General features: G+C 37.2%; 1 protein-coding gene across 6 annotated transcripts in view; it reads right to left on the bottom strand.

Moving 5' to 3' along the window:
- Positions 1-15,941, bottom strand: part of AMOT (angiomotin) — a 66,274-nt gene that overhangs the window by 8,702 nt on the left and 41,631 nt on the right. For all 6 annotated transcript variants that reach the window (XM_036454493.2, XM_036454496.2, XM_045587392.1 and 3 more), the window contains 2 exons: positions 6,812-6,961; positions 5,868-6,058 (listed from right to left, as the gene is read on the bottom strand). In XM_036454493.2, coding sequence (XP_036310386.1) covers positions 5,868-6,058; positions 6,812-6,961 — 341 coding nt within the window. The remainder of the gene's footprint in view (positions 1-5,867; positions 6,059-6,811; positions 6,962-15,941) is intronic.

The raw sequence follows: 15,941 nt of genomic DNA, 5'->3' as shown, positions 1-15,941 counted from the left end.
ATATACAGGGCTGAAACAATTTATTTGAATAGGGAAATAATTGGAGAGCAAAGAAATAATGTATTACAATGGCTCTCATCATTTGCTAAATTCAAAATATTTTAGCATCTCAGAATTCTACACTTGCTCTAGTGCAGTGCTTAAAGTCCTACTTGAAATGGCTCCTGTGCTCCAAAGTACCCAAGAAGAAATGGCACTGTATAGTGTTGAGAGCACAGGCTCTGAATATAGACCACATCAAACCCCAGCCTTCCCAAGTTCACTGCCACTAACAAACTCTCTGAGCTCAAGAAGTCAGTTAACTGCTATAGGTCTCAGTTTCTTAATATACAAAATGGAAATAATAATTGTACCTATATCTCATGGGGTCTTTAGGGGATAAAATTGAAGTATGCATGTAAAATACATAGTGCCAGACACAGTAAAAATACTCAACAAAGTTATCTATTATTAGGAGAGAAAAGTATATGTAGAAGGAGAATAACATAAAAGAGATTATGACTAGAAAGAATTCCAGCTCTTGGTATAATCCTGGAGGCATTTCCTGCAGTACAGAGTTCCAGTGTGATGGCTGAGGCTTCAGAGCCAGACCTCTCTACAAAGTGCATGGTATCTATGGACACTGGAAACTCGAGCATATTGATTTGTCACTGGGAGAGCCAGTGCTGGCTTACTGCCACATGCATTGCATAAAAGACCATTTGGGGGACTCAGTGCCCTGCCAGCTAATTGATATGGAAACTGTGAGATCCTCAGGTTGGAGCCTGGAAATGTGGGGCACTTAGTGAATTCCTACAAAGCTGCCAGGACGGCCTTCAATATCAATGTTCTTTCTAGAAGATGGTCTACTAAGCCAACAGTTTAGGCAAAAGCAAGCAAGCACAGTGTTTGAAGGAGCATCTTGACCTGATAAATTTCAATACTGTGAAATGATTCTTAAGCACATTCATAGGGAGATGGTGAGCTTGAAAACACAACCTGCAAATCCCAAATCCTAAGTCCATGAATTTGCCATGCCCCATCTCCAATTCTTAAGTAAAACAGTTTCTGGCAACTGTCTCTCTAGCCATCTTCTCTCTCCTTCCTTTCTCAAACAAAGTTATCCCCATCACATTACTTACATTGTCTTCTAGAATACCATCCATGACCTCCAAATTAAAAGATCAAGTGGCCTTTTAAACTTCAAGTCTATCTTTTCATGTAGGTATCATCCTTTTGTTTATTAATTATGTAAACTCAGACATGAGTACAGCACTGAGTTTGAAGTTACTATGAGGCTAGAGAGTGGCTAGATATCAGTAAGACTAGTTCCTGACTGCAGGAAACTTGTAAGGGGAAACAAAAAAGTTAATAATTAATGATTACAGAAATGAGTTTGGACTTTACTCCAATAGGCACTAAAAATAATTAGAGCTTTTTGAGAGGATTGGACAATAGTATTATCTCTTACTGAAATGTGATGGTGGGATTAAAGGAGCAATAATACTGGACACAGGCAGACCAGTCAGAAAGTTATATTGAAATAATCTCAGCAAGATAGAATTAAAACAGGAACTATTAAAATAGTAAGGGAAATGGAAACAGACTATAGAAGGCAGAATTGCTAGAACTTGGAGAGTGCTTAAATTTGTGTGTTAAGGTGAGGAAATAATGAATGAGAACTTTGTTGTTTCTAATTCAAATTACTAGAAGAGATGACATACCACTCATTTTCTGAGACAGGAAAATGGAGAAGATATTTTTTCCCAAAAAACACACACAATATAATGGGTTTTTATTTTAATGTGTTTTACAAATAGCCATATAACAATATCCAAAAAGTTGTTGAAATTTCTAACTTTAATTTTAGAGATGCCAGAGTAACTACTTGAAGCTATAACACAGAACAAAATAACTAAGACAATGTAGAATGGGAAGAAAGCTAAGGATGGAAATTGAGAAAGGCCTAAGATGAAGGAAAAGGTAGATACATGTAATGTGTGTGACCAGCTCCTATCTCCTGATTCTCTTTCTTCCTTCTTTCCCAGATTTACTTTGCCCCCAAATAAGAATGAAACTTGCACATTCTGAGAGGTTGATCAGGTGTTTGTTGATTTTTTTATCCTTTTGCTGCTCTTCACCAACTGCACAGCCAACTGGGTTCTTCTGGGATTGAATTCCTATGTGGTAATAATTTTCCTCATCTATTCTAAGCATCTAGAGAGGAAACAATCTCTAGGGACACAATAATATCAAATTATAAAATAATGTGATTATTTATAATACTTTTTAATCCTCTCCTGATAATGTGTTTTTATTTATTTTTTAGAGAAAGGGGAAGGGAGAGGGAGAGAGAAACATTGATCAATTGCCCTGTATGCACCCTAACCAGGGATCAAACCCACAACCCAGGTATGTGCCCTGACCAGAAACTGAACCAGCGACCCTTCATGGCACGGGATGACACTCAACCAACTGAACCACACCAGCCAGGGTTATTTATAATATTTCTAAGTGAGTAAATAATAAACCTCAGATACTGGTAGTAATTCTTAAACAGGTAATAATCCCTATTTCATCATCTTTGAAATCATGATATCTGGGAGGTAGCAGAGTATAGTGGCTAGGTGCCAAAAATGTAGATTTAAATCCTGATTCTTCTGCCTCATAGTAGTTGTGCGTGATCTTGGGTTAACTATTTATATGATGCCTCAGTTTCCTTATCTGTATAATGGATAATAGTACTTATCTGAAAGAATTATCATGAGGATGAGCAATAATTTTAAAGTGCTTAGAAGAATATCTTATACAGTAAATACTCAATGTGATTTCTTGCAATGACATCTTTCACTTTGACAAGAAGTGTTTCAGAGAATCACTTTGCTGGAAGGAGTATAAGTGGAGGCAAAGTATAAATAGTTTGCCCAAGATCACAGACAGCTACCAACAGGTAGAAGAATCAGGATTTAATCTACATTTTTGACACCTTAATCTTTATTCTGCTGCCTCCGAGATATCATGATTTCAAAGATGATGAAATAGGTACTATTACTTATTAAATATATCTTTTAACCTGAGGAGAGATAGTTGTCTAGTCTTATGTTAAAATATGTATTTTATTTTTCATTAAGGCTAAACATTGGAAATAATCTAAATATCCATTATCAAGTGAATGGTAAATCCATATCATGAAACACTACTCAGCAATAAAAAGGAATAAACCATTGATACAACTTGGATGAGTCTCAAAATAATTATGCTTAGAGAAAGAAGTCAAGCAAAGCATACATACTCTAAGACTCCTTTTATATGACATTCTAGAAAAGGTAAAATTATAATGACTTGTGGGGGGGCAGGCATGGAAGAAGAAATCAAGTTAAAGGGGCACAAAGACACTTTAGAATGCGTCCACTATCATGATTACATAATTGTATACAATTAGTAACATTCATCAAAACATACACTTAAAATAGGTGATTTTGAATATGTAAAATAAACCTTAATTGAAAAAAACTGCAACTATCATTAATACCATCCAAACAACATGTCCTAAATGTGCAACCTGCTATTTACCTATAAGCTATTATGATGGGAATATATTAAGTTTGAGATAATAGCAGAATACAAAGAAATCAAGCAGACCATTAAAATGGGGCACTAGATTTCAGCATTTTAATTATAGAGTTAGACATCACCTTATTTCTTTCATTTTTCTTTTCTCCTTCCTTCCTTTATTCGTTTTTACTTCCATCCTTACTCAAATATATGTTGGGCAGTTCCCATCTGCACTCAATATCTTGGGCACTTAAAATTATTTTAGAAGAAAATAGAATAGTGCACAAAGCTTTTACTATGAAAAGAGCCAAGGAGCAGACCTTGGTCAATACCAAAACTTTCTACACCTGGTGATTTAAAGGAATTCTATTTAAATTAAATCTATAATACCTTGTGGAGCCAACAGATTCTGGAAAGAGATCCATTTGAAAGGTGTTTCCCCCAATACTCAAAATTTCACAGGAAAAAAAGGAAAGGGGGTCACTTCTTCATACCAGCCTCACGACAACTTCCTCACTTTCCTGCATCTTGACCTGGAGTCTTATTCTTGAAGTCAGTTTCAGCAATGAACCTCCCAGTACTAAGAACCCTGGCTTTCTAACATTTATTCACACTGCATACTTCATGAGCTATATCTTTCTAAGTTTATACACAAAGACAACAAAATTACCTTGCATCTACTTTTCAGTGTTAAGAGTTTCCTGAATAAATTCTGAACAAGCGCTGGGCACAGGTGTTTTCTTGGGAGCGAGGAGATAAAATTAGAATAAATTCTGCTTCTAATCTACCTACAGACTTCTCGGCCATCTGAGTAGCACAGCTGGAGTGTCTGTGCACTCTATCACTACACTGACATGTACTGAGCACACTTCTCAGAAAACAAAAACAAGTAAGCTTAAGACCATGAGGAATTCAAAGTCAAGAAACAGGTGATTCTAATCTCTTTAAGGTTCATAGAGGACACCAGGAAGCAGGCAGATAAACATAAGATGTCTTCCTGGAGAATTGGAAATAAGTTTAGAAATCACCAGTCCAGCTCTTAAGCACCGGTCTCCCTCTGATTCAGCAGGAGAAAGACTCAAAATTAAATGTATCAACTGCCTCCTCCACACAAAGACACCAGCTACAAGTGTGGCAAGTGCTTTCAGACTCTTCCAGCTCACCATGTTTAGGAGAATCTTAAAAATAACACTGCAGTTCTTAATAACTTTCTGGATAGAGACTGTGAGGGGTGTAATATGCTATATAGCCCACCTTGAATATACAGCTCCAGATCAAGGCTCTACCTGTAGATCCACAACACATATCATCCCATTATTTGAATTTAGTTTTTCTGTGTGTGTGTGTTTGAAATACGTTTTTATTGATTTTTTAGGGAGACAGGAAGGGAGAAGGATAGAGAGATAGAAACATCAATGAGAGAGAAACATCATTGATTGGCTGCTTTCTGCATGCCCCCTACTGGGGATTGAGCGCAAAACCTGGGCATGTGCTCTGACCAGGAATCAAACCAGTGGCCTTTTGGTTCATGGGTCAATCCTCAACCATTGAACCACACCAGTAGAGCACGAATTTAGTTTTGTCATTGTTTCATTCTTTCCCAAATGATGAGTATGACTAGCACAGAGCCAAACAAACTGGATAAGAACAGTTTCCTCCAAAGATAAAAAATTACTATTTGTAAAGTGAAAAGGGGAACAAATAAGCTGAAATATTTTTAAAATCCTCCAGCCATTTTTCCCTTATCAAATAGAATGTGACTGCTTACATGTGATAGACTCACGGACACAGAGAATGTGTCCCTCAAGTATAGACTTTCTCAAAGGGCAGAATGGATTCATGTTAAGCATAGCCTTTGGCATACCTTGGACAAGCCAGAGGTATCAAATGGCAGCAGCCACTCCTGAGTGACATTTAGTTTTGGAGTACATTTCGCTGGAGAGTCTTTCACTCCAGTTCGGGGGCTAAACAAAGAAACCTACACATTTGGCTGAAAGACACTGTGGCTCTGGCTATGTAGATGTGCAAATGGTTCATTTGATTCCATCTGTGATTGTTCTGGCTTCTGAGGAAAGCTGAACTATGATTCCAATAAGTTTATAAGTAACTTTCATTTTCAAATTGCTGATCCTCTGCCCCCCCCCCCCCAGTCATTCAGTCTCTGCATAACCAAATGAAAGAAAGCACACTTAAGTAGAAAGTAGGAGGGGTGGAGAAGATTAGAGAAGAAAAAAGAACACACTGAAAAATCTATTAATTAGTCACCTTTTTGTTCTTCTCCAACCCCCAGCCCCATGCCCTTCAAGGAGTGACTGTACCAGCCAAGCAGTTACCTCTGAGCAGCTACAGTTGCAGCAGCATCCAGAGCAAAATGTCTCATCACATTCTCCTCTAAGTACTTTTGTTCCCACTTAGTCATATCAGCTTCCAGGGCCAGGATCCTTTCCTCCTTTTCACGAAGGAGCTCCATCAGTGCAGCAGCATTGTATTCCGAAACGTTGGTGGGCTGAGAGTTGCCCTGGCGCTGTTGGGAGAGATGCCAACACCTCTTAGATTAGTAGGAAAAGAAGTGTGGTGGCCAAGTCCCATTTTGAAGAGTCTCTATTTGGAAAGAATTACTGCCCCAGCCACTTCAGTTTGGATTCCGATTCTGAAGCAAAAGGGAATTCAGATTTTCTCCTAAGACCACAGTATTGTCTATTTCAGTCTTGAATCTGAGACTCCCTTGATCAAGAAAGGAGCATGCCATATCAAATTGTCATGCTGCCCAGAAAGTGGATAAATGTTTTACAAAGCACCATGCTTGCCTGCCTGCATGGTACAGTATATGATTAACATTGGAATTACAAATCTAGGCTTTGGTTTTTACCTTGCCCCTAACTTGTTGTTGGGCTTTCAATGAGTCATACAACTTTTTCTAGGTCTTGATTTACTTTCATGTAAAAATGAGGGGTATGGTTAGATTATTCTAAGGACCATTTCCAATTTGAAAATGATTAGGAATAAACTTTTATAGCATCTTTACTTCTTGTTGGATCTACTGTTTCTGGGGTTCATGTGAAAAATAAAAGGTGCAAGATAATAGGCATTAAGGATTTTGCTGTGATAGGAAAGCTAACTAAGCAAGCTTCACCTTTACAATTAACAGGTACTCTGGAGTAAGATAGGGTGAAGCAAAAATTCTAAAGATGAGCATTAGTGTGTTTTTGTCTTCATATCAAACACCAATGGAAAAATAAGCAATCAGGAATACTCCTTTTCTTTAAGTTCCCCAAACCTGCTGAATTCTGAGGGATTCCAGTTCTCTCTCCAGCCGTGTCCGGAGACGGTGTTCCAGCTGCTCACGCTTTTCACATGCTGCCTGGAGCTGAACAAGGGCCTGCTGCATCTTCTCCACCTTATCTACATACACCTGCTTCTTTTTAAGCTGAAAATCAGGTTGAGACAGGATGAAGGGAAGATAACAAGATCAGTTATGCACTCTACCGTAGCCCATGACTGTTTAGCTCTCTTCTTGTCCAACTTTAAAAATGAGTGCATTGGGCTGGCTTTAGCTCAGCGGTTCCTTCGAGTAAAAATGAGTGCATTGTGAGAAGGTTCTTAATGATAAATACCAGGCTGCCTGGCATTTATCATACAGAGAATGCAACAAGTGACAGGAATTAGGAGGTCCTTTGTAATCTCATTCTCCTTCCCTATCTCTAGGTTTTCCCCAAATCTATTTCCACGAGTAAAATCAGACAGACACTACGATGAAAGTAGCTCTTAAAATGTTTGGATGTCCTCACCTCTGCTCTTCTTCACTCTAATCTGTAATATACTGGGGGAAGGTATAGCTTACTTTGGTCAATACAATAGAGAAATGCTAAAAAAAAAAAAAAAAAAAAAAAAAAGGGGGGGGGGTGCTCTCCAGGGGAAAAAAACTTAATTTGGCATGGAAAGGAAGCTCATCTCTCCCCTTTATGCAACTGTCTCCCTTTATGCAGGTCAATTGCTAAAGGTACAAGGAGTTTGCAATTGTCTTTTTGAAGCCTGCAGTCCTGGTAATTACCTTTTATTAAAGGAACAGAGAGTATGTGCAATTGATGCCTCATTCATGAGCCTGAATTGATAATATTGAACTATAATCTCTCAGCTTTTGGAGGGAGATCTTTAAAGAACCCTAAAGACTCAAAATAATGAATCAAATATAAAACTAAATAAGTCAAATGCCTCTTCTTCCCTGAAAGCCTATGAGCCATATCCCAAAGCAAAGGTAGGAATAGGCTGAGACTAACAAATTTAAATTATTGTACCTTTGCAACTTACAAGCTAAGTCCTGGCTCCATGGGAATGAAGGAATGATAAAATACTCTCTTTAAAGAAGGTATACATACAACTAAGAAAACAGGGAAAGTACATCCTTCCAAAGTTGTTAGTAAATGAGCAGATTATGCTTTTCATACTACTTGTAAAATGCATTTCTTGCTAATAAAATCAACCCATAGACTCTCTATAAAGCAGAAATTTTTCCAAATTGTCATCATTATTTTCATGGAGGATAAGGTTAGATCATAATTATTATTATTATTTAAATCTGATAATAACTTGGTCAAAAGGAAATTAGAGAATTCAGCTTAACTCTAACTTTTCAACCAATACCTAAGTCCTTGAGCTACATAGGCAGATAGTTTCAATGTAAGAAGTTACCCATTATATTGGCATTGCCCATACCCACATAGCAGGTGCCAAGCAAGGTTAACCTGACTACCCCATGTAGAAACTAGATAACTCCTTAATAGTAATGAGTCAAAATCACAGTCAGATGCCAAAGGCTTGTGCTAGTGGGGAAAATCTTCTGTCTTTTAATAGCCTTTTTCACAAATTGGAATTGAACTTTCTCCAGGTAGGAAAAAAAACAAAATGTTATACTAGCATTTTCCTACCAGACCTGTAGTATGTTTTGCCTCAGTGAATAAAAAAAGAATTAATTTTTTTTCTATACGTTCTTGACATTTCCTTTTATCAATATTACAAGTCCTAGTTCAATCTAACCTTATAGACCAGATGTCACAAGCTATAAATATACATGTGTATATACATTAGACCTTTACCTAATAAATAAAAGAAACAAAAGTCATCATTCTCTTTGCCTCAATAAGCATAAAACTCCCTTTCCTTGGATACATGACTATTGATAACAACACTGGCTAGACTAGGGCAATGAAGACCTTTAGGCCATAGGTGCCTCTGCCTTCCTATTTGCTAAACTTTGAATAATTGGGAAGCAGAAAATATCCTTTATCCTTCACCTTTTGGGTTCTATAATCCTCATGAGTTATTTAAAGTTGAATGTATTTATTTGTGAACTGCTCTGAAAACCTTAGGGGAGCAATGCAATGTTAATGCAGAGTATGTTAACTATAATTACTGAGGTTTACAGCAGTTATACTTAAAGGCAATTAAAGTTAGATAGCATGCAGTTCTTGTATTAATGGTAAAGTATAGCAATGTAAACTCAGACAACTGAAAAATAAGCAGTCCATGGACAGGTGAATTTCTCCATGCTCTGTCTTCTTGAGAAAGGAAACCTCAATCTTTTACCAAAGGGATTCTCAGCAATTTCCATTGCTGAGCCACCCCTCTGAAATGGAAAAACAATAAAAAAGCAGAGTTTTCTCAGTTGGCTGAAGATAGACATGCAGATCAGATAACTTCCACAAAGCAGGCCAAGAAAAATCCCATTATGTTTTCTTTGTCATTGGGATGATTTCCCACAAGGTACAAGGACCTGTTGCTGGAATAACTCTACCTTTAAAAAAAAAAAACAAAACCACAAAACAATGCAGCTCACCCATAAGCATATGATCACCTAGTAAATGCTTAATCTCTAAATAAATAAGGATAGGAAAGACAACTTTTGGATGCTACTAATGCAAGACCTATAAATACAAACAACAAGGTCAACTATCTTCTTAGTTACATACTCTGTTTTCTAGATATCTTCAATAAGTAGAAAGAAACAAAGGCCTACTGGTTTATTAAACCCTCCATTATCCCAGATGTTATAAACTTCACTTTTGCATTCATCATGATAAACCCCCTCTTCTGCCTCTCTTCTACAAACTCATCTCCTGTGCTAGGCTTCTGAAATGTTACATCAGTATCTAGGACATCCTGGGCCCTTGATTACACCTTCCAATGCCATCAGAGGTGTCAGTGGTTCCTTCTTAGATAAAGAGAGAGGCCATATAGTAAAATGGCAAAGGTCATGAGCTCTGGCCTCAGACTGCCCAAGTCCAAATCTTGGTTATCTCACTCACTAGGCATACAACCTTAGGCAAGCTATTTAACCTCCCCCAGCTTCCATTTTACTCATTCATCAATAATACCATACACCTTTATAAAGGTCAAAGGAGTTAAAATATGAAGTGTTTAGTGGAGTGTCTGGCACAAAAAAGTACTCAGAGTTATTTTTCTTTTTTTAGAAAAGTTATTGCCAAGCCATGCATGCTTTAGTCCTTTCAACTTTGAACATTCACTCCAGATAGCCTTGATATAATTCTCATTATCTCAATAGCTCTAATTATCACATCAATATCTAATTAATACATTAAAAATACAGCAATTTTGCCTAGAAGGATATATAAAATCATGCTTCAAATACTACATGAAATACAGCTTCAGATATCCTTACCGAGCCGGGACCTTCATTGGTGATACAATTAAGACCAAGCAATGAGTAGCTGCCAGGGTACCACATTCTCTCAAAATGATATGATTTAGGAGCACCTCCACTTTATGAGAAATATTTTACCTATGGTTGAAGGTATTGTTTAACTAAAGACCTTTATGATGCACAGCACATACCACCATACACACACACACACACACACACACACACACACACACACACACAGATATATATATCAGAAACTTTTATTTGACAGCAAAATGAAAGAAACAAGGTAGTAATCAGGAGACTTATATACTAGTCCTGGCTCTGCTCTTATTGGTAATTTGCTTACCTATCTTCAGCCTCAGAGTCCCTATTTATATTTTTAAAAATGATGGGTGTTTTAGAAGTCAGCAAACTGAAATGGTCAGCAGTGGGCCAAATCCAGCCAAATGCCCATTCACTTATGTATTAGCTATAGCTCCCTTCTTGCAATAATAGTAGAATTGACCAGGTGTAATTGCAAAAGAAACTGTATGGTCAATAGTAGTGAAAATACTTATTCTCTTGTCCTTTACAGATATAGTGCCAGCCCCTGGAGTGATTTTCAAACCGTGTTTTAGAGGCCTAGTGTACTATCGAGTGTTTCAGAGGCCACTAATGTGTGAGCTGTATCAAATGGTTCCTCTTATATGTTTTTTTATTTTATTTTATTGATTTTTTACAAAGAAGAAGGGAGAGGAGAGAGATAGAGAACTAGAAACATAGATGAGAGAGAGATATTGACCAGCTGCCTCCTGCACACCCCACACCAGAGATGTGCCTGCAACCAATGTATATGCCCTCGACCGAAATCAAACCTGGGACCTTTCAGTCCACAGACCGACGCTCTATCCACTGAGCCAAGCCGGTTTTGGCTGATATGTTTTATATATTAGCATTATACATAAAACTTCATCCCAAAAAAAGATTGCTGCCCTTGCCAATGTTTCTCAGTGGTTAGAGTGTCGGCCTGTGCACCAAAGAGTCACCATGGGTTAAATTTCCAGTCAAGGGCAGGTACCTGGATTGCAGGTTTTATCGCCACCCTGATTGGGACATGTGCAAGATGCAACCAATTGATGTGTTGATGTATCTCTCTCACCTCTCTTTCTCTCTCTCTCTCTCTCTCTCTCTCTCTCTCTCTCTCTCTCTCTCTCTCTCTCTCTCTTTCTCCCTCTCTCTCCCTCTCTCTCCCTCTCTCTTTCCTTCTCTCCCTCCCTCACCTTTCCTCCCTCTCTCTCTTGGACTCTTTCTAAAAATAAATGAGAAAAAAATCCCCAAGTGAGGATTAACAAACAAACAAACAAACAAACAAACAAACAAACAAACATTCCTGAGGATCCCATGGCATTACTCCCCTCAGTGCCATTGGATATATCATTTTATCTCTTAAGAACACCTTGTGCACTGGGTCTTATGAGGTTAAAACAATATTAAGCTAGACAGATGCTCTCAGATGTTCTCTAATAGTCTTTTGATTCACAAATATTTTAAGAATCTAGGCTTCCCCTTTTCGCCTTCAACACTGACAAATAAGTAAGAGGGTTATTGCAAAACAAAGATCCTAGAATTCCTTACAGGAACACTCTTAGAGATAAAAACAAAAGTCCTGCCTTAGTTTGTATGCACGTACATGCATGCCAGAGACAGAATATAAACGTGTATAGTCACCATAGGATCATAGATAATTTATTTTTCTATGTTTTCAGTATTCAAAGAAGTAAAAGTCCATTTGGAGGTTTCCAAAGCCAAGGTAAGGACTCCAGTCTAGAGGTGAGTACCAATGGGTCCCTAGAACAAGCCAGGTAAACCCATCATTTAAACCAAATTCCCTTCATATATTCAGCAAATGGGGGAAATCATTCTATTCATTCATGTTTTCTTACCAAATGCCAATTTTCAAAAAGTTGTCAAAATCCCCTTTCCTTTGCTTTTCCTAATTGTATGTTCTCCTAATATGATTCCTTGAATCACTTACTTTCTGTCTTAATCATTTAGATTCACCTTCCCTTCCAAACCCAACCCCCATCTTCTGCTATACCCCAAGGTCCAATCTATGGTAGTTTACTCTTTTGCCTCTGTACCAATGGTTCTTATCTGGGGATGATTTTCCCTCCTAGGAACATTTAGCAATATGTAGAGACATCTTGGGTAGTAAAACTGGGGGTAGGTTGCTACTGGCACCTCATGAGTAGAAGCCAGTGATATTCCTAAATATCCCATAGCGAACAGGACAGCTCCTCCACCACTACCACCAACAAATTATCTGGCACCAAATGTCAACAACACTGAGCTTGAGAAACTTTGCTCTACACCTCGGCACTACAGATTCCTTCATGCCACACTTTCAACAGCTACTTATATGCCTATATTTAAGGTTATCATGCTCTCTTTCATCACAGACCTCTGCAAGATTTCTCACTTTGACGCTTAATAAGCTCCAGGCTGCTTTCATCTCCACTCAAAATGCTTTCCTTTGGATAGTTCAGTCATTATCATTACTTATCCTATTTTTCCAGTCTCAAAATTTTGAAATTGCTATCACTTTCCTTTGTCTACCATATCTTATCACTATGTCTTAATTCTAACTATTATCTGTCAGATTCTTTCATTTCTTTATATTTTTATAGCTTATATAGTTTAAGTCCTTATCTCACAGCTAAATTATCTCTTTATTGCAGTTACCTTTTCCAATCTACACACAAGCACACATGTACACACACACACACACACACACACACACTCAGTCCATTCTATATATATTTAACTATAACAAACATTCCCAAGTAGTACATTATAAAACTGCCTTATTTAAGAACAAAACCAATCTACTACTAGCATAGCCATTCAAACTGTATTTATTAGGTACCTACTATATCCAATGCACTTTTACATCTCCTCCATTACTTCTTTAGATAAGAGCTCTTCTCTCCCCTCTATATCTCAAACCACTTAATGCTTTTCAATTCACCCGCAGTCTACTGTCAAATTGTCCCTGGTGCAACCTAAGTATGGCTCTTAAAAATGTCTTTATCAATATTATAGTCTGCTACTGCCTTAAAATTCAACCATGCTTACAACGCAAATGATCAACTTTTGTATCATTCTGATCACTTCTTCATCTTTCCTTAACATATCAATAAACTCTCCATGTTCTTTTTTTTAAAAAATATATTTTATTGATTTTTTACAGGAAGGAAGGGAGAGGAATAGACAGAAACATCGATGAGAAAGAATCATCGATCAGCTGCCTCCTGCACACCCCATACTGGGGATGTGCCCGCAATCAAGGTACATGCCCTTGACCGGAATCGAACCCAGGACCCCTTAGTCCGCAGGCTGACGCTCTATCCACTGAGCCAAACTGGTTTCGGCTCTCCAGGAGTTCTTCCTTGAATAATCTTACCTGACCCTGGCTGTTATTTTTCCCTAGAGCCTCTCATCCATAATGTGTACACTATTAGCAATCTTTTGATAAGATTTCATTCATGTATATATTCAGTCATTCATTCAACAGATATTTACTGAATGCTTATCATCTGTCAGGCCCTATTTTACATCTGAGAGCAGTAGTGACCCAATGGGAAGCAAGACAAAGCCCCTGCCCCATTTGAGGGCAGTATTCCGTAAACTACTTAAGGGTAGGGGACTTCTATTTTTAATTCATTGTTCATTATACTCTTGGTGACCAGTTAATATTAAATAACTATCAAGTACAAAAACAAATATGAGCATAGCATAGCTTAGTTAACTGCAAATATACAAACAATATATTTAACACTCTGTTAAATATATTTATTTTGCTTGGCAAGTCAAGATAAGAGTTTCAAATAATTCTTGTTATAAGTTTTTAAAAGGGAAAACTGAGAGAAAGAACAGCAGGAAAGTAACCTACTGAAGAATAGAACAAATACTTTTGAGCTCCATCAATCATACTTTTCCATTGCACTTCTGAAACCATTTGAACCCATTCCCAAGCATCTGGCAAATCTCTTAACCCCCTTCTGACTCAGGAAAATCTGATCCCTGCAAATGAGCACCACATGATGGCATCTTTCCCTCCTTCCAACAATTATGGATGTCTTTCAAATTTAATTTTTAAAGGGTGGCTATGTACAAAATCACTTCTAGGGCCCCTAAAGCTACCCATTTGTCTCAGCCATTTGCAAGGCAGTGGTTTAATTAACTTTCTCCATTTATTAATCAATGAACAAAGGGTAAGTTGGGATATTTGGGAATTAAGAGATCTGGGTTTTCTACTAAATTTATCACTAATTGTATAATCTGTGTCCACTTTAATTTCTTAATTTATCTAAAGAAGATAAAACTTGAAAGATTTGTAAAGTGAGATACAATAATAAATTTGGAAATATTTTCAAAATGTTAAAAAGTATATTGGGAGTAGAAATAAAGAAGTAGAACATAGAGGATTTTTAGGGCAGTGAAAATACCATGTATGATGCCATATTTATGGATACATGTCATTATATTCAGGGGTGGGCAAAAGTAGGTTTGCAGTTGTGAGTATGCAAAAATAGTTTATCCTTGTATTATATGTTAAATATTGTAGTATTTTCCATACAAAAAACTGTAGACCTACTTTTGCCCACCCCTGTATTTATTCAAGCCCATAGAATGTACAATCCCAGGATGAACCATAATGTAAACTATGAACTTTGGGTGATTGTGATGTGTCAAATAGATTCAATTGTAACAAATGTACTGCTCTGATGGGGAATGTTGACAATGGTGGAAGTTATCCATGCATGGAAAGCAGTGGGAATATGGAAAATCTCTATACTTTCCCCCTTAATTTTGCTGTGAACCTACAACTGATCTAAAAAAATGTCTTAATGAATCATGAAGAAATATATAGATGGATAGGTAGAGTGGATGGACTATTTTTTCTAGCTGGATGAACACCAACATATACAAACATTCCACTGGCTAAATTTCATTGAGACTAATAACAGAGAGCTAAGTCCAGTGGCACAGAGAACATCATTCATTAAATCTGATTTTCATTTTCCCATCTATTACCTACAACTCCAAACACTCACTGTATCACAAATATGACAACTGATATTTATACAACTAGTCATATGCTACTCCATGGAACCTTGTACAACTACTTATGCTACTCCATGAACTTTCAGTGATTTCCATTTTATTTAATTTAGCCTTATCCAGGAGTACCTGGTTCCAAGTAAGTGTTCCCTCTGAAGCAATTTGGAAATACTACCCTGGTATTAGCAAGCTGTCTCTGTCCATTGCCAAGAGACTGTGGTCCACTGACGGATATTAAAAGAATTGAAGAGTAGAAACCATCTCTAGAAACTTGCTACCAAGGGAATTAAGTTCATTGTGTTAAAGAGGCAAAAGAAAAATACAAAGAGCTTCAAATTTGGGAATTTCAAAAGCCAAAATCATCAGGGAAAACTGAGAAAATTAAGCTCTGAGAAGTGAATCCTTCTCTATTTGGGGTGGGAACATAATTTCTTAATATATTGGGTGAAGCGAACCTATTTTAAAGAAAATATGCAGCCATAAATATGGAAAATTTCATCCTTAAATGAAATGTCCTTCAAATAATTTTAAAAAATGCATCCTAACGTTCTAGAAGATTCCTGGTAGTTACATACTTTATCTGAATTCCTATCAACACTATAAATGCATACATAGTTCATACCCTTGGATTTTCCACCCGTAT

The sequence above is a fragment of the Pipistrellus kuhlii genome, unplaced genomic scaffold (genome assembly GCF_014108245.1).
Source record: "Pipistrellus kuhlii isolate mPipKuh1 unplaced genomic scaffold, mPipKuh1.p scaffold_m20_p_29, whole genome shotgun sequence".
Lineage (NCBI taxonomy): Eukaryota > Metazoa > Chordata > Mammalia > Chiroptera > Vespertilionidae > Pipistrellus > Pipistrellus kuhlii.
The sequence above is the reverse complement of the archived record's forward strand: the minus strand, read 5'-3'. Positions and strand labels throughout refer to the sequence as shown.